Raw genomic sequence first — 20,432 nt, forward strand, 5'->3', positions numbered from 1 at the left:
TATTCACCATATCATTGACACAGTGAGATGGGACCACACCAGTATTTTTTTCCTTGAAGCAGAATACAAAACGAGTCCCCCAGCTTCTTTGTAGCTATGATGGCCTTTCCCTCCTATAAAAAACCAAACAACTCACCATAAACTCTGATTCCTGATTGAATTTTATTGTGGTTTTTTAATACTTTTGTGCCTCATTGGTTGAGCATGGATGATACCATGTCTGACTAACTAAACAATGGAAAAGGTGTATAATTTCTGTTCTGAAACAAAAGCACAGATTTTACTCAACTTAGACAACTTTGTACAAAGGTGCTAAGTATGTGCCCAGATCTGAGGATAATAATCATAGTTTTAACGTGGGATAATGTGATAGTGGACATTAGAAGCTTTTGACACTTAAAAGCCCCTCCAGAAATATTAATTATTGTCCAATCATTTTTTATGATTAGGGTGACAAATGCTTCCCTATGAATTTGGCCATAGTGGAAAATCATAACACTGAACATGTTTTTATATACAGTATATATTTATACAGCTTGTCTTCCATTACTCATCTTGTTACTGTAGAAAAATGCATAAACATCCAATGAAACTCAAAAATCATAGGAGCATAGTTTTTGCAATGCACTTGTCTGTAGGATTAACTTGTCAATGTTTGCTGTATTTTAGACCAATTCCAAAGGAAATTTCCCTATTATTCACTTGTGGTGCTTTCTTAAAATAAAGGTTATATTGCTCAGCAGTAATTTACAAAATTAATTTACCAGCTACATTTCTATATGAACACAATAATTCATTAAACTCATTAATTCACTTTATTTGAATTTCATCATAGATATAAATCTGACTATTTACTTCCATAATTAAGTTTATTTTCTCCCTTTCCTATAGACTAAACATAGCCCGTTCTTTCATCCTTGCCTTACAAATCTAGCATTCCAAATCTTTTGTCCCCTGTTACATTCTGAATATTTTTACATTTTGTCAATCTTCCTTTAAAGATTCAAAGTCCCTAAACCAAGGGTAGGTAGTTACTAATACATTGGGACAGAGTAACTGCTTTAATCATGTTAATTTTTATATTGCTGTATCTGGACAGCCCTTTTCTTTTAAAATATTTACTTAAAACATTGTTACAGTATACTGTTGTTCATTATATCTGATTTCATAGTGGCATGCTGTAGAAACAAATATGCTGCATGAAAAAGCCCCAAAGCTTCTTCAGTTAAACCATTAAAACTTTTTGAAATTCCCAGGTCCAGAAAAGATCTTATGATTGTATAGCAGTGAAAGATCTGAACTCTTGTAAGTGGATAGAGGGCTAAGTTAGAATTTTGGATGTTTGAGGAGAGACAGGACTTCTTGTTTTTTAAATGGTTGTTATATTATTAGTTATTTAATTATTATTATTACCTGCTCATTGGAAAAGTTTTTTTTAATGTGGTTATTGCTGATCAACTCATCAAGCACAAATAGGGCTCAGGAATAGTAGGATTGTAGTTCAGCCTAGAGAGCTCCAGATTCCCACCCCTACTGTAGGCCAATCTTATAGAGAAGCAGTTTCACTGCTTTCTCTCTCTTTTTGGCATTATGGTGTAATGCCTCTAATAGTATTGCCTGGAATATTAAAATATGCAGTAAGCAACTTTCTGTACCACAATTCCAGTATAACAGTCACTGCTCTAAGAGGCAAATTGTTCTCCCAGAGAGAGACATGGCGTGTTGCATAATATATAGCTCTTCTGCCAGAGCTGTAATTTTTATTGTTAAAATAAGTTTCATTGGTCTGAAAAAGAGTTGTTTTTCTTGCATTTTGCTCGATCTGTTTTTTTTTTAATGGGAATCTAACTTTTTAATATTCTAGTTTTATTACATGGGAAAGGTTGAAACATCATGGAGATCATCTAGAACATATGTATCAATTTATGTACAAACTAGCGATCTTAAATGTTTGTTTCTGAGGCAATAATAAAGTCATGCTGGTTTAATCCTCAAAGTGAATCTAAACAGCTTCTTAATGGTGTTGCAAGAATTAGGAGCATGAATTGAGCATAAATGAAATAATCTAGTGTCAGGCATATGTAATATCTGTATTACAGTAGGGCATGCCTGACCATAGAATCAAGTTAAGTGTGAGAACTATATAAACAGGAGGAAAAACTGTTCCAACTGGAACATAAACAGTGCTTGGTGGATTGCACCTCAAACATTACAACCCTCCTTAGAGAGAACATGCCCTGGGGCCATGTCACAACTCTGACATTGTGTAGAAACACGGCTTGAGCTATATAGAGCTCTTAGATTTTGTTTTATAAAGAATTCCTTTGGGTAGTTCTAAGCATTGGTTTAAAAAGGCAGGCCTCAGCACCACATATCTGGGCACTTACATGCCCTGCATCAAGGATTTTCCAGCTCTGGTCATAAAAGCCAGAGCTGGCTACACTAGATAAGATTTGATTAAAGGTCTCACTTCTTGTTAATTGTCTGGGTCTGTTTATGGAAAGCCTTGCAATCCTCTAGAATACTTCTGGCATTGTTCAAGTTTTGCCAGCTACTCTGATCCCTCAGTGCTTTGCTACCGTAAGCCTGTTCAGAGCTCTTGGGCCAGTGAAACAGCATAGCTAGGGTATTAGACTAATTGAATTATTGGCCTACTCCAGTCAGAACGTCCCTGTATCTTATAAGACATGCTTTGTAACTCTGTGTACATCATTCTGCTGTCTGGGATGACATCTGGCCTTCGCATTATCATGTCTCATATCCATTTGCACTACTGGTATGTACTTTTGAGAGCACTTGATTAATCTTCTTTATCAAAACATTTGAAGTATGTTTCTGTAGCAGTTTTGGGAGATGTTTTAAATATAGTGTATGTGTGAACTGTTCCTGTAAATGATAGAACAAAGGCATCATGTCTCTGCCTTGCACAGTGGAAATACTGGAAGCATAAATCATAATGGTTTTATATGTCTGTGTCCTGATGCTGTTGCAAAACCCAGTTGCTTTTTTATGGAGCACTGTGTCAGGGCTGTGAGTTCTGATAGCCTGCTTTTTGTAGACACATTAATATCCCACTAGACAGAATGTTCAGAGTGTTTTCAAAGCAGAATGACCAAACGGGGCCCCTTAAAATTGGGGTGGGGGGAGATCAATCTGTGGCAGCTGCTTTACAAAGTAAAATGTATGTTATCAACCAGATTTCTGCAAAGAATGGAAGTTTTGCCTAGAGAATGCTGGGTGAGTGGGATTGTCAGTTGCTTATTCTCATTCGTCATTGGTGTTGTGGTGCAGTAAATGTGCATCTGTGTACATGAAAGCATATGCAAATTGAATTAACACTGTTGAACACGGCCCTCTGAAGCTTACTCTCAGTCCCTGTTCATTAAATAAAGCAAGAGCCTTTCTTGCCTATAGAGAAAGGGAAAACAGTGGTGGATTATAATCAGAGCACATATTCTGCCTCTGATCTAGTTCTTTATTTTGCTTGGAATATAAAAGCATCCAAAATGAAACTTGAAGTTATACATCTATGACTCCACTGTAATTACATTCCATTATTTTAAATGATCAAACTAAATCATTGAATTGCAAATAGAGTTCTTGTATTGTGCATACTGGAAGCCCCGGTTCAAACTGAATCTATTCCCTCTTTTGGAAATGCAGTCTTCAAAGACTTGAAGGAAAAGACATGCTCCACCTGCCAGAAAAGACTTTGATTAACTTAATTGGTAGTTTTTTCCTTTAAACAAAAACCACAAATGTATCACAATGGTCACACCTTACAGAGAGAGACATTTGTTCATACTGTTAAAGGATTTCTATGCTAAATTAAACTTTAGGAAATTCAGATGAGATATGTATTTGGAATGATGGCAAGATTGGTGATAAGTGTTCAGAATTTTATAAAGACCTATTCCCATGTTTCTTTGGGTTTCTTTAAAAATTAACACCAAGGCTAAGTTGTCTGTTTCCAGTGATTGCAACTGACACCTAGCTATACAAATGTGATTGGCTTAAAGTGCCAGTTTGAGACTGAAAGAATTGTCATACATTGATGTGATATTTAGTAGATCACAGTTCAACACTCTAAAATTCTGTGTACAGACTTCTTCATGCTTGTGTAATTATCTTTGGTTAGTTGCTCCCTGATAATTACTTTTATGAAGAATTCTCCTTTTGCCTGAAGTTTTCAGGGGACATCTATTGAGGTTTTCCTAACTGCTGGTTCATATAAGAATGATCAAGGACGTAAGGGGACTAGATGTCAGAAACTATTAACAGTATTCTAAATACTCTGTATTCAGCCCAGAGCTGTTAATAAGATAAATAAAAGTAATAAAATAAAGCAGTTCAATACAATTAAAAATAGTCTAAATTAAAATGAGTGAGCTAATCTAATTGAGACCCCAGAACTTTGAACAGAGTCCAAAGAACCTCAATTTAAAGGGAGATTATAATGAGACTAATCAAGGCTGTGTTAGGGACACAAAATATGCAGCCATTGGTGGTGTGCCTTAAGTGTTACTTAAAAGAACTGGTTGTTGTCATTTTATGCTGCTGATGGCCATCACTGACCAAGTTCCTGTGCAGCAGAAACCCTTTCAAGACAGTTTTTTGATATGCACCTGATTCAGGGAATCTGTAGTTGACAATCATCCCTTTGTAGTGTTGGCTGCTTCAGTAATGAATCTGAAAATTACTGAATTTTCACCAAGCTTAAACTTTATTTTCTAATTATATTAAGTCCTCCAGAACCAACAGCATGCAGTGATGATCTTACGTTTCCTTTGGAGTGCTCAGCCAGATAAAAATATAGAGTGATATGTTGCTATATATACTACTAATGGAAAACTCCAATGCAATATTTTAATACAGAGGTTTTTAATTTTTTATTCTAGCAAACCTCTGTCAAAAGTATCTATCCACCATGATAGAAACAAAAAGTGTTCTTTTTTTTTTTTCTGAGAAGGATATTTTATGTTTATAAAATTGGTACTCCATTGGTACTCGCACAGCATCTGTATAACAACTTCAGCATCAAATCCCAGTGGAAAGTTAAATGGGTCGTCAAATGCCTAGACACAGGAAGACACATAGATGACTTTACACAAAAGGTGCCAGGTTTTGATCTATCTCGCCGGCAAAAGACAACCTTGAATAGGATTCGTGCCTTACATGGTGTTTGCCAGGATTCATTGCATAAATGGGGTATAGCACCTTCATCTCAGTGTGACTGTGGGGCCGCACATCAAACTATAGATCACATCATGACCGGCTGCAAGCTGAGGGAATATACTAGCCCATTATCTGATTTTTTTTTATATAAATGATGTTGCCCTTCAGTGGTTATATGGCTTGGACATTGGTATTTGAATATAGATCTTTTTAACATTTATATTTTAAAGTGTTTTTAACTTAGGCTAAATGCTAATATTTAATGTATGTCCATGTATGAGATGCTATACGCTAAATAAATAAATATATGTTTATTGGCATTCTGTTATATTTATCATCCATGGTAAAGTTTATGAAAACCTTGCTCATACCTTCTAACATGTCAAGATTAGAAATAACGGCATGATTATGAATATGCCATGTGTGGCAAAAATAAATATATTTATTATATAAGTAATATATATTATAAGCTTACATGCAAAGTATGACGTTCAGGAGAGATCCAAGAAGTTGCATATCTACCGACTCCCTGTTCTCCATCTAAAAAAATTATTAATTCAGTAATAATCATTGATTTTTAATTTTTTAAATATTTTTATGGAAGAAATTTTTAACAAGATAAAAGCAATACAAATATTAAAATAGAAGCAAAGAAAATAAAGAATAATGAATAAGAAAGAAAAGAATGGCTTCTGATCTTTTTGACAGCAGTTATGAATACATTTATACTTTACCTTCTCTAAGGTTACATCATAATTTCCTTCTTCTATAAGCTACCCTTTCTAATTGTCAAACCCATAAATCACACATTCATTTTTTTCTTTTTTCAGCAAAAAGTCCACAAGGGGTTTCCAGTCACTAATAAATGTAATAGTTGATCTTTCTCTAAGCAAACAAGTTAATTTTGCCATGTCTGCTAGTTCCATCATCTTCACCAACCATTCCTCCATTGTGGTATATTAGAGTCTTTCCATTTTTGTGCATATAGTAGTCTTGCAGCAATGGTCATATATAAAAATAGTCTTCTGTGTCTCTTTTCTATTCTACTTTTAATATTTTTATTTAAAAAATTGAAGAACAATAATAATAACTACAACAAACTAAATTAGAACAGAAAAAGTGAAAAAGAAATAACATAAAAAGCTAAAGGTACAATGAGAAACGAAAATAGAAAAAAATAGGAAAAGAATGGATGGTGGATGGGGTGCAACAGGCTTCAGCTGAACCCTGGTAAGATGGAGTGGCTATAGATTGGAGGCCGCTCTGTATCCAAGGATTTACCATCTTTGGCTTTGGATGGAGTTGCACTCCCCCGGACAGACCCGGTGCATAATCTGGGGGTCCTTCTAGATTCACGACTCCTGCTCAAGGAGTAGGTGGCAGTCGTGGCCAGGAGAACCTTTGCCCACCTTCGTGTGGTATGCCAGCTACACCCCTTCCTCGATCAAGAGGCTCTCCAGTCAGTCACTCGTGACCTGGTCATCTCTCGGCTAGACTATTGCAATGCGCTCCACATGGGGCTACCTTTAAAGAGTATCCAGAAGCTACAGCTGGTCCAAAATGCGGCTGCGCGGATAATTTTGAATGCCCCAAGAACAGCACATATAACACCTTTACTACACGAGCTGCACTGGTCCCAGTCTGCTTCCAGGTCCAATTCAAAATGTTGGCTATCACCTTTAAAGCCCTACATGGAATGGATCCAGGTTACCTAAGGGACTGTCTTACCCCCACCACATCAACCTGTCCCACCCGGTCAGGCAGAGAGGGCATGTTGTGGGTCCTGTCAGTGAGAGAATGTCGACTGGTGGGGCCCAGAAGGAGAGCCTTTTTCTGCTGTTGCTCCCACCCTTTGGAACATTCTCCCCCCAGAGGTGTGGGAGGCCCCTACCCTTCCAGCCTTCTGGAAAAAATTGAAGTCCTGGCTCTGCCAGCTCACACTGGGGGATAACAACTCTACCCAATCCTGGGGGTGGCTAGTGCCTCAATGACGCTCCCTGAGTGATCGCCAATTATTTTGGATCTTTTTATTTTTATTTTTTTATTATTGTAATTTCGTAATTTTAATTTATTTTAATTGTCTTGTAAACCGCCCAAAGTCGTTTAATGAGATGGGTAGTGACAAATTCAATAAATAAATAAATAAATAAATAAATAAATAAATAAATAAATAAATGATATAAAGAAAAATATAAAGACATAAAGAAGTTCATTTTGTATTTGTTTCTATGCAAAAAGTCTGTAAGGTGTTTCCAGTCACCAATAAATCTGTCTTTTCTCTAATCAAAGAAGTCAGCTTATCCATCTTAGCAAGCTCAGTCAATTTCACCAGCCATTCTTCCATAGCGGGTAGTGCCGAATCTTTCCATCTTTGTGCATATAATAATATCGCTACAGTAATCAGTAATATTGAAATAATCTCCCATGACTCTTTTCTAACTGTATCCATCAATCCTAAAAGGAAAAGCTCTGGCTTCAATTGAATATTAATCTTTAAAAATCTCTGTATCGTTGTGTGTATTTGAGTCCAAAATTTTTTAGCTTTTTTACACGTCCACCAAGAATGATAAAATGTCCTTTCATGTTGTTCACATTTCCAACATACATTTAAAGTGCCTTTGTACATTCTAGATAATTTCTGTAGTGTCGTACCAATGATACATCATTTTATAAAAGTTATCTTTAAGATCATGACATAATGTAAATTTCAACCCTTTTAACCACATATTTTCCCATTGCTCCATCTGTATGTTATAACCAAAATTCTTAGCCCACTTTACCATGCATTCTTTAACTTGTTCTTCCTCTGTTTCAAATTTCAACAAAAGTTTATACATTTTAGCAGTTACGTGTTCCTCACTGGTGCACAATTGTATTTCAAATTTTGTCTTGCTTTGCTCTATACCATAAGTCTTTTTTGTCCATTTTGAATCTTTCTGATAACTGTAAATGGGAAAACTATGACAAGTATATCCTTTGGTTATTAGTTGCTCTCTTGATTTAATCTTAAATTCCCCTTGATGATTTTCCAAAAATTCCTGGTACATGAACTATTTGTCATTGCCTGTTATTTGTCTTCTGTGGAATGATTCTTTGAGCTGAAATCCACAGAACTGTTTTCGGGCACAACCTGGGTTTATATCTATTCCATATTCTCAATATGGCATGGCTAATAAAATGATTTTTAAAATCCACATTCATTTTAACTTTATCATACCATAAGTATCTATGACATCCAAACCTCAGGTTGTGATCTTCTAGCTCTGACAATCTCTTGTTTTTCAGCAACACCCATTCTTTCATCCAGACCAAACAACAAGCTGCAAAATACAATTTCAAATCCAGTAAACCGAGTTCTCCTTTTTCCTTTGCATATTGTAACACCTTATATCTAACTCATGATTTTTTTCCCTTGCCATACAAATTTAGATATAACTTTTTGCCATTTTTTTAAATGGTACATCAGTTTTCAAAGCATGTATTGTCTGAAACAAAAACATAATTCTAGGCAAAACATTCATTTTTATCGCAGAGATTCTCCCCAACAGTGGCAATTTTAATTTCTCCCATCTTAACATGTTCTTCTTAATTTCATTCCATGTCTTAACATAATTATTTTGAAACAACATGCAGTTCATATTTGTCATAGTAATACCCAAGTATTTTACTTTTTTCTCAATCTTAAAACCAGTCCATCAGTTCTATTTGATCTTCTAATTTCATATTTTTGTTAACATCTTTGTCTTCTGATTATTAATCTTAAAACCTGCTAACATACCAAAATCCTTTAATTTTCCCAGTAATGTTTCTACTCCTTCTAGTGGATCTTCCAAAACTAACACCAAATCATCCACAAATGCCCTTAACTTACATTTCTTTTTAAATTTTACCTCTTGTGATTCTTTTATCTTGTCTTATGTCTCCAGTACCTTAAGAACTAAAATAAACAAAAGTGGAGACAGCAGACACCCTTGCTTTGTCCCTTTTTGAATCTCACAGCGTTTTGTTAGTTCTCCATTAACAATTATTTGTGCTTTCTGTGAAGTATAAATCGATCTTGCCCACTTAAGAAAATTATCTCCAAGGTTCATATAGAAGGGGTCTATCCATTAATCCCAACAAGAAAAGTTCTGGGTTCAGCTGAATCTTAGACTTTAAAATTCTTTGTATCAGTGTATGTATCTGAACCCAAAATTTCCTGGATTTTTTACAAGTCTACCAGGTATGATAAAATGACCCTTCATGTTGCCCACATTTCCAACATAAATTTGAAGTACTTTTATACATTCTGGCTAATTTTTCTGGAGTCATATACCAACGGTACATTGTTTTATAGAAATTCTCTTTTAAATTATAACAGAATGTGAATTTCAATCCTTTCAACCACATGTTTTCCCACTGTTCCAACAATATGTTATGTCCAAACCTCTTAACCCATTTTATCATATACTCTTTCACTTGTTCACTTTTGTTGCTCAATTCCAAATGTTCTGTTATCTACCTTGAATCTTTCTCTTAGCTGTGCATACAAAAACCATTGAAAACTAAATCCTTCTGCAGCCAATTGTTCTCTTGATTTCATCATATATTCTCTATGTTCCAACAATTATAATAATCATTGATGTGTTCTCATTGTCTACGTGGTTGCTTTTGCTTTTTATATTATTAGAAATCAAACGATGCAGGTTTAAGAAATACTCATAGCATGCTCCCCTGGTAAAAAATATAGTAATATTGACAACTCCAGACATCACATCAAAACAAAAAGTGAAGAACATAGCTAACATAAAAAAGAGCATCCCTCCACACAAATTGCACAAGCAGAACACTCTTGCTCCACATCAGTCTAGTCTTCTCCCTTTATCTATCAGCCCTCCCCAATATATGCCCTGATAGGGATGGAAGTGATGAAACATATGTCACAATGTCATGATGCAAGCTCCGCTTATTGCATACTTGGAAGTGACATCATAATGCAAGTATAAAAGGGCAGAGGTTGTGTCATAATCTCATAACGAACGTTTTATCATGTCGGTGTCATTGTGACTACATGCAGCAGATACTTATGCTCCCCAGCTTCTCTTTCCTTTTTACTGGATGATTGGGCATGTTGCAAGCCCAGGAAGAATCATCCTTGGAAGAAGACTAGGCAATAGTGCCTTAATGTTTACTGTGGTTTTTTTGATGATGCTGAGGAGCAGGTAGCACGGATGTGAGTGTAGAGGCCATCAAAGGATAACCTAAGGGCGCTTTCTCCATGTACAGCCTTGTCAGCACAGCATTTTAGTGAAGTTCATTCACGTGAGGCAGCCACATTTTCTCTGCCTTCTCTGGCAACCACAAGGTATCCCTGCTGCTTTCTGCTCCAATCAGAAAATACTTTGCATTGTCATTTGGGAAGTACATATCAACGGGTGGTGCTTGCTCAAGGGCAGACCAGTAAGGAGTTTGCATAGGTCCATTTGTCAACCTTGCAGCTTGGAAGGAGTGCAAATCTGGTAGCTTGAGCAATCTAAAATATGTTGGGAAGAGACAGGTAAAGCTACTGGTAGGCATTCACCAAACAGGGATGTCTTGATATACGCATAGTAGCTGCAGAATAGCATAGTTGCCCATGTTGGCCACTGCTGTCCAGAGATGGGACTTCCCACTTCTTTCTTGCAAGGTTGATTTCTGTTGCTGAATGAGAATTATCCAAGTTCTAATTGTCACATGTATCTTTATGCAGCTCACACTTAGTTACTTTTCTGCCCTCATATGTGCATTTATTTATTTTCTTCACAAGGGGAAGCATTTTAAGAAACCGCTATCCCTTCCTAACAGCTCCAAACTTTTTCCCCTCATTTTGTTGCAGTTGGCAAGTGTGGTTGTATCCCACTTGCCTCTGCGTACCACCCGTTGAGAAATATTGTTCTAATACTCTTGGAAGTCTGGAATTTATTTATCCACTTTCATTTCTTCGGAATTAAAGAAATGTGTAACCTTCTAGAGACCTCATTTAGACCTCAAGAGATTTGTGTGCAAATTCTCTTTAGTAATTAATTTTACTGTTTTGAGTTTAGAGGCAGTCCATCCATCTTTCTTCCATTGCTCCTGCTAATTAGCCTTTTTATCACAGTTTTGGTTTTGGACCAAAGTCTCCCTCTCATGTGATTGATTAAGTACTCCCACTAGACTTTAAAGTACATTTTAAGATTTGCAGGTCTTGTCCCTGAAGATTATGTTTGCAATCCACCAAGTTCTGCCTCTACAGAATCTTCATTTATTTCAATGAGATTTATTTTAAACGGGCTGCCCTGTGCAAAGGATAGCTGGGGGGGGGCATGGGGGGGAGGAGAAAGCACAGTGGCAGCAGAAGTGCTATATTACTCACGTGCTACTCATATCCTAATGCTTTTTAGACCTAATAAAGTAAGTTGCAGAAAAGGAGCTAGATCAAGGTCTTTATCAAGCATCCTGCAGGGGGTACCAGTTTGGTAGTGATTTTTCTCAGTTTACTTTCTGCAGAAATTGGTCCCAACCCGTGCACAGTTAGCCATATTTAAGCCCATTAATTCAAATGGAATTAGAAACACATACTTTTGCATAGAACCTATGGGAAACAATGGATGCCATGTCATGGCTTCATTTCTATATTTATTGAGGGGTTTCACGTTTTTTCCTTTGTCATTTCTCTCTCCGTCTGTCTTGCTTTCTCTGTCCCTGCTTGTTCTGTCCTCTTTCATTCTTTACATGTCTTCCTCAATTTATTTTTCTTCTTGGTCACTTCTGTTTCTCATTTGTCCTTCCTTTTCTTATGCCACCCACCACACTGCTGGTAATGAAAAGAATGCCAGTGAGTTCATTCTTCCAGAACAGCTAACACTTCTTTTTTAGGTAAGGAAACCTTTGTTTTGATCTGTGGAATCACTTAGCTGTTTTGTCTGTCTGCCTATTTTTGCATGCTGCAGTTTTAGAGTAAATAGAAAAAGAAGTGTTGCAATCTTTTCTTTCTGTTGTTTGCACTTCTAGCATTACAAATAAAATTATTTGTGCTATTTCTTGGAAATGTTCAAGATTGAAAGGCATACCTTCCCACTGACTAGTATGCCTGAGAGGCCGTGGCAAAGCCAAACGCTCATTTCTGTTGCTTTCTTTATGTACTTACACATGCCACAATCCTAGACACACATTGACTGTCTGGAATCAACCCAAGTGCTGACAAGAACCGAAAGCTGGTGAACAGGCAGATGATATGCAGCCAATCATTCTGTCTGGAGATGTAGAAAGGGCAGTCTTGCAAAAGTCCTCAGTGTCAGCACCCATGGACTAGGGGAGAAAAGCAAGCCACTGTTGCAGTCATCTGTAGGGTCTGTTACCCCATTGGAAGCTGCCTGAGTCTGTCTCCTCTGACTTGTAATTTCATTGGTGTAGGAAGATTAATAAATCTCCTGGCATGTTTGGGACCTTCAATTCACACACTTCTTATAAGCCACACTTTACTAAGAGAATATTGCAAGGAAAAAAACAGAAGCCTCCACAACATCCTTAGGACCTAGATTCTATTAAAGAAATATAGCTTTAAAGTCAAAACTTGGAGATCCTCTTAATATATTTTTGGAAGAACTGACAAAGGCTGACATAAAGTTTTAAAAGCCAGCTGTTTTCTCATTTTGCTGTATTGTCAGAGTGAACCTAACATACTTTATAAAATATAGAGCTGATTATTTACAATAGTCATCTTTGGTGTACTTTGCAATATGATTAATCATGCTAAACTAATTTGATTTTAAATATGGAAGTGATTTGTAGGTTCTCTCCATTATCTGTTGCTTTGTGTTGTTTATCCTGGCATTGCACAAGGGGCATAGTTCTAACCAGCCTTTGTTTTATGTGGGCGTCTGTTTGTTTAGGCAATACTTATGGTTGTGTCTCCAACTTTAATATACTTTGCGGGCATACAAAGTAAAACAGTGCAAAACCTTTGTTGTTTATTGTATGCTCTTTGTAGTTTCTATAGAGCAGCCTGTTGACTAAAGTTATGCATCCTCCTGGCAGTACAATTATGATATCATCCAGAGGCAAGCCATGTGGGAGGGTATACCCATCCTGGCCATGTCTCAGTGATAAGAAATGAAGTTCTTCCAAAATTGAATGGGTTTATAGCATTTTTTCCCCCTTAAATATCTCAATATTTGGCCAAATAAGGGTACTCATTAACTCTCTTTGAGAAAGGCAGGCTTCTTCTGTTAGGCCTGAGATACACAACAATGCAATTAACTTGATGTTGTCACTCATGTATTTCTAATGTTCTGGCAGATCCAGAAGAGCTTTGGTGAGAAGGGAGCAAGTTGAGGGTATGAGCAGACTGGGGGTGCCCAGACCAACAGCTTCCAGCAGTTACATCAGTTGTCAATTCAGTTGCCTATCTCTATAGTTATGATTAAAATAATATAGTCTTTTATTCTGTATTCCATATTTTTCCTGTTGCTAGCATCGTACTGTCTTCATCAAAGGCAAATAATGTATTATATTTCTTGAATTATAAGGGAGCATTAATAATGAAAACCACAGTAGCTTTTTTAGAGAGAGGTTAGCTCATGTTGTCAGTGATCAGCATATGCAGGCTTTAGGGCATATTTTGCTCTATCATTTTATGCTAATTGTTTTGTATCTGTGGAATGTATTTTGAAGTTGTTTCCTGCTGTGTTCCTTCTTCTCTACACCTCTGCACTCTTGTTCTTTTGGATGGATGGAACACATGGATTGTTCCATCAAGTAAACTACCTGTTCAACTCATTTAAGGAGTTCTTGTTTAGTTTAATGGGTTAGCCTAGAATCACCAACTCTTGTCTTAAAATAATTTGTACCCATGTATGTTTTTTTAATTACTGATTTTATGTTTCTTGTTTATGTTAACATATGGAGGAGGTCTTTAGATATGCATTATTGTAATTGTTGCTGTTTAAAAATGTAAGCTATTGGGGGCTTAAAACAAAGTACTAATTATTTAAATAAATAAGCATTAGCATCGGGGCCCTTGATACTTTTTCTCTGTGATTTTAGCAAGACATAGTTGAGAACAAAGACCGCAGGTAACTTTTTCGTACATTGTTAGAAATTGTACTTCTTGAAAAGTGCAAAATGGAATTTTACAAAATCCTAACAAAATAAAATGACTTACTTCATAATTTTCAGTTTTATATGTTGCAAAATTGGAACATGGCCTGATGTAAACATTTGGAGATAAGCACAAGCTGCACAGTAATGTTTCCTGAAGATCTACAACTTCAAAAGAGATAGATAGATAGATAGATAGATAGATAGATAGATAGATAGATAGATAGATAGATAGATAGATAAGAAATGTCAGCATACTGACACCAGATAAACACTGTTCTTTAGGAGATAAAACTTCCTCGAGCATGCAGTGTAACCTGCCTAGTTTTCCGTATCTGGTTGATTACTGCTGTCTTAGGCCATTCTTTTCCAACCATGTGGCTTGTAGAGGTGATGTATTTGAAATTCCCCTAACGGTCATGCTGACTGAGGAACTGTGGGAGATGAACTCAAATGCCTCTGGTGGCTACCCAGAGTCATAAGAGGCTATTTTAGAATATGATTAAAAGCAGAGATAGAGAGAGCAATTCCATCTTCTAATTTTTCTCTCAGATTGCAGCCAAGATGATGGAGGTGCCTGAATCCTTACCCAATGGAGTAATTTTTTCCTTGTGCAAGCGGTTTTGCTTATCATGGTCTTATATCACTTTGTTTAAAAACCTTGTTTGCCTGAGCCCATCTCTGAAACATATTTTTCAGAAAGTGGAAAGATTTTTCCCTATACATATGTTTCACCTACTAATAAAACCGGAGTTTATATGTTAATCTATTCCAGGTTTTCATATGACTCAGAGCCAAACAAGATAGGGAGTACTCCCAGCAAGCTGATAGCCTCCATATCTTTAAAACTTGATTAATTAGAGTTAATACAAACATGGTAAAGACAGTTAGAGAAACATTTGTATTAAGAAGCAATGGTAGAGTTTAATTTTGTATTTCTAGAATGCTCAGTTAATCTGGGTGTATACACTCGAATTGATTGTGCTCCAGTAGAGTTCTTCCTTCTACCAGCTACAGGAGTCTTGGCAATTTTTTTCACTGAAGCATTCATGAGAAGTGATAGAACAAAGCCATATGATTAATAGGGAAGTTGAGAAACATTCCTAACTGGTAACAGTTTCATTATTTCTGAGGCTTTTTTTGGGAGACTGGGTATCTTGGTCCTTTCCTGTCTTTTTTGGAATAGTTTTTAATATGCAAGCTAATCTTGAGTAAATTCCATACTATAGCCAATAGTATTGTTTTTTCAGCAAGGTAGATAGAAGTCTCTAGAAACCTAGCCTGCATACCTATTTCTTAGTTAAGTTTGGTTTCTTTTTATTGTCTTATATATTTACTATCTATATTATATTAAAAAGAATATCTTTAAAGGAGGATCAGTTAAGAGCTTTTGAACAACTAGGAAAAAGCAAAATCATAGCATTATTTAGGAAAATAGTACAAATTCAAGCACTGCTATTTATATATCTATTTAGGCTCTAATTAGTATAAAACACCTTTCTTTAGTGTGTTAAAACCACCACATCCTTTGCAAGCCTTGTGCAAAGAAGTCCCCAATTATCAGCATGAACATTTGCGCTCACTGATGACACTTCAGCTGGGATTGCCAGAGAAGTGGTTGTGTGTGCACATGCACGTGGAGGCAGCTGCGACAACTTTGGAAGCAGCCATGGAGCAAGGATGAATACTTCCAAAGGAAGTGCGTCATTCACACTAAAGTGCTTTGTGAATCACCTCTTTGGAAGGATTTATACAGCCCTACTACCTTCGTGAAATCATCATATAAAATTCTGCCTAATATAGGCAGGTGTGGCTTACAGCTTCAATCATTTTGTTTAGGCTAAAGATCTATTGTGAGGAGCCAATATTTAAAAGCAAAGTTCTTAAATGGGATGGTAGAGACAGGGCACAGTCCTATGCAAAGCTTTCCATTACCAAAATTGTACAGTCTTCTCCAGTAATTGAGATTTAAAGCAGGAAGGACCACCAAAAGTTAAACTGAAGTAGGGGGACAAGCATAATTATCAAAAGCCATAAAAATGTTATGGCCGCAGTCTAACAGTTTAAATGCACATAAGTGGTACAGATTACATACACAAGAGAATTGAGAATTGATTGTGGCTCCCTTCTCATATGTATTTGTTCAGGCAAACTTGGCCCTAAGAATGAAAACACTTGGTCTGTGGGGGAACTTCTTTGTCTAGATCAGGGAGAGAAAGTAATGAGAGGTGATTCAGCCATTGAATATGCAGTCATAAATAGGGTTAGATGTCAAAGCAAAGCAAAACAAAACACCAACAATATTTGATGGATATTCTGAGGCCAACAAAAATAGATATGGTGGACTATCATAGCAATTCCACTTAAATGCTTGGAGGTTTTAAAATGGTATTTCCATTCATTTGATCTGGACTTTAATGTTAACATCTTTTGCTATCTTGCATGTTTATGCATACTAGGACCTTGCAGTGCTTCCATTCCACCTCCAGAAAGCCCTTTGGAGCACGCAGGGCCACAGATATAGCTTCTTGTCTGCAACACCTTACCAGTGCTCAGCCTTTTCCCAGAATCATTCGGCTGCCTTCTACAGCTGATACGCAATTCCAGGAAAAGGCACGGCTGCTTCAAGGGGTTTCGGACAGGTACTACATTCATGATCCTATGCATTTGGAATATGCTGCATAGCCCCAGGACATAGCTATAACTAACAGGATTCATTCTTTTGTTAGTGCTTTTATTCTGTTTATTGATGAGAGAGAGAGAGTGGTGCGGGAAAGAGGGGATGAAATGCCTAAGTTATTTTGGTAGAAATTGCTCCAGGAGACACAAGAATTCAAAATGTCCAATAAGACAACTATGTTCCTAGTTTTTATTTTCATTGTTAGCATTTTTTTAGGTAAGCCTGTTTACGATGCTGTGTGTGGAATTAACAATTTTACTATACCTAAAGTAATGTATTGTTCAGGCTTCCTTTGCATAAAGTATCTGACATTAGTCTGTCTAGTCACAAGGTCTTTTTTTTTTTAAACCACACAGGATGTCACATGTGCTCCATTTTGAGGATAAAACCAGAAAAGTAAAAGATGCCAGCGTGCCAGATGAAGACACATTTGAAATTTACGATCCTCGGAACCCTGTTAACAAGAGGAGAAGGGAGGAAAGCAAAAAGATCCTGAGAGAAAAAAAGACAAGGAGATGAAATGAGTGGTAAAGCTCGCCAGATCCAACTTGGAAAAGGAAGCACAAACGTTCTGGCTCTGCAGAATCTGGCGTCCCAAAATATATCACTTACAAGGTGTGAAAAGGAATCTGGGGTCTAATTTGGAAGCAGTGCTATCGCCTTTCTTTTGTGAATTCTGATGTAAAATAAGCAGGTCTTCTTAGCAAAGTCCTTGGAAACTATTTTTAGTCATTATTGTTAATAAACAGTTCATTTTCCATACTCTGTTTCTTTTTTATATATTCACGTTGTTAAATAGAGGATTTTATGTTTATAATCTTCTCAGAACTCTGAAAACTTTTTTTCCAGAATATAGATTAAAAGGATTTGACGTTACTGAAAGATAATGTTATCACTCCTTCTAGTAACAAACTCAGACAATTAGTGCTGGTAGAACTGGAGATTCAACTGGGCCACAGAGAAACATGTGAGAATATCAGCATGCTCAGGAAGACCCCAAGGTTGGAGAATAATAGCAACCACAAAAATCTTCATGGATGTAATAGATAACAAAACAAAAGGAAAAAACAACCCAGGATGATAAGATTTGGACATGCTATTTTGTCAGAGCTGTCCTTGTGAAAGAAGAGTAGGAGAGAGTGTAGAACGGCCAGTTCTAATTACAGTAACTTGTAAAGGATGTTGGAACTCACAGTCTGTAGGTCCATTTACCATTATTTTATTTCTAATGCCAATCATAATCTTTAGTACAGTGTGTGAAAAGGTTCACAAACTTGATTTACGTCTGTCCTCTCAAATATTTGGGATAAGTTGCCTACCCTTTGATCTTAATCACTTTGGAAGTAAGGTTCATCAATAATAATAAATTTCTATACTAATGTGCATGTGTGCAGGAGTGTTCTTGGGAAAAATCTCGTCACCACGATGTCCTCCTTATTTAACTGCAATTTGTGATATTGTTAGCAATTCCATTTTAATTTCAGACCTATTTGTATGCCTTGAAATGAACACACTTTGCATTAGAAGAAAATTAAAGAGAGTGACAAGTTTAATAATCTGGAAGCAAAGGGCCAAGAATGAATGGGGGACATACAAAGGTTCAGCAATATTCAGCATTGCTGCGTCATATATATTCCTATCATTTGGTGAGTATTGCCACAGTTAAAATAATGAGCAACAGTTATATCAGTCTGCTCCAAAACAAAGGTCCAAGGAAGGCTGAACAATCAATTTATGACCTGTCCGAATAAGTCTTGCATTTGTTTGTGTGTTTTATACAGAAATGGGAAGGAATACTTTGTATATTTTTAAACCACACAAAAATTCACCTCTTTTAATGAAATAAAATATACATTTTTGAATGTATTTACATGTTTTATGCATATGTTGATACATCTGAGCTGGAAACAATTGCAGTATTTATGAGCAGGCCCCCCAAAAAGTATAACTATGTTCAAGTATCTGTGTGAACCTATGTTGGACTAAAAATGCAGATCAAACAAAACCTCAAGCATCCACAGAATGAAAGGTTCTTCATCTTTTAGTTCTTTTTTCTAACTCTATTGTGGCTCTTAAATTACATTTGAAAAACTGGATTTCTTATTTACTACTTAATTATAGTAGTAATTATAGGGTATCAGATGGGAGATGCTGCCCTGGATCTTTTAACCTCTGTACTTCCAGGACACAGAAGAAGGCACTCATCCGATATCTTTGACCAGAATTAGTTCACCTTTTATGGATTAACAGGAGGTTACAGACCTAATGATTTCCATGCAAATAAGAGATAGATTCCTTTATTAAATACAATTTTAAAGATGTTAAGAAATTTAGCTTGCATCATATTTATAAATAATGGATTACTGAATTATTTATTGAATTATTAAGAAGATTCTAAATACATTTCACCAGAACACTCCCAATGTGAACAAAAATGTGGGTGCTCTTGAGCAGTTTCTGATCATTTTAAGTGGAGACTTCCTGGGGGTTGTGCTCAATATAACTTAAAACCCATGAAGTCCAGTAGTAAGTGGTACTACTTTAATGGATGAAGCAACCAAGGTCATTTTAAAAGCCCAATTGCAACATCGCTGATGTTGTTTTTAGAATGAGTTCAATAAGGTATAGTATCCTTATCAAGCTATGATAACTAAGTTTCTCGATAGGGTCTGACGTGTCACAAACATAAAACTGTCTCATCATGTTAATATGGCCCAAGTGGTACGGGTTAGTTTAGTGCTGAATATTGTTTAAATATGCTATATAATCTCTCTAAGATAACACACCAAAAGAATGGAGGTGTGAAGAGAGTCCTTGTAAGAGGTTGTCACTGTCCCCAGCTTACATGTGAGGGTACAGAGGAGTTAACAGGAGATATGTTCTTAAATTGTCATTCACAATAAGACAAAGTTCTCATGCTTCTAATTTGCTATGAAGTTGCTGTTACAACAGGCTTTCTTAAAAACAGCTTCCCATCTACCACTTCACATTAATGTACCCTTAAATTATTATTGTAAATGAAAATAGAGCACCACTGTTTATATAAAACCAGTATTGGATTATTTCTATTCCACAGAAGGTTGCTTCTTAATACCCTAGTCCTTAATGTATTTACTTAGAGATTAATTTCATTGATACTCTTCCAAATCATAGATTGAAGTGCTACTGTAAGGCCACTATGACTTCCTTGGCCAGCGATTAGGCAGAAGAGGCCATTTTTACAAGTGTTTAGGTCATTGCCACAAAAATCTGTTTCTTTCAGGATATTACTAGTGGGTTCACAGGGCTAAAAGTCTAGATGATTTGCCCACAGGATTTAATAACTACTGCAGCTGATGCCATTATTGCATCAGAATGGATAAACCAAGCTAGCTGGATCAATTCTGGGCTTTATTGTTTGTTTTTTACTAGAAACCAAAGATCCAGCAACAGAGCCAAGTGCAAAAAAAAATGTATACTTAGGTTTAAAGAACTGAGT

At 36.3% G+C, this 20,432-nt stretch overlaps 1 protein-coding gene across 2 annotated transcripts in view; it reads left to right on the forward strand.

The window, feature by feature from the left end:
- CWC27 (CWC27 spliceosome associated cyclophilin) overlaps positions 1 to 18,335 on the forward strand; it is a 109,711-nt gene extending 91,376 nt beyond the window's left edge. For both annotated transcript variants that reach the window (XM_025163332.2, XM_007420121.4), the window contains exon 14: positions 17,311 to 18,335. In XM_025163332.2, the coding sequence (XP_025019100.1) occupies positions 17,311 to 17,473 (163 nt within the window). In that variant the 3' untranslated portion in view covers positions 17,474 to 18,335. The remainder of the gene's footprint in view (positions 1 to 17,310) is intronic.
- Positions 18,336 to 20,432: the final 2,097 nt, after the last annotated feature.

Source organism: Python bivittatus, unplaced genomic scaffold, assembly GCF_059951505.1.
Source record: "Python bivittatus isolate LINGU-HERP-01145 unplaced genomic scaffold, Pbiv_v1 ctg000850_np1212, whole genome shotgun sequence".
NCBI classification, from domain to species: domain Eukaryota; kingdom Metazoa; phylum Chordata; class Lepidosauria; order Squamata; family Pythonidae; genus Python; species Python bivittatus.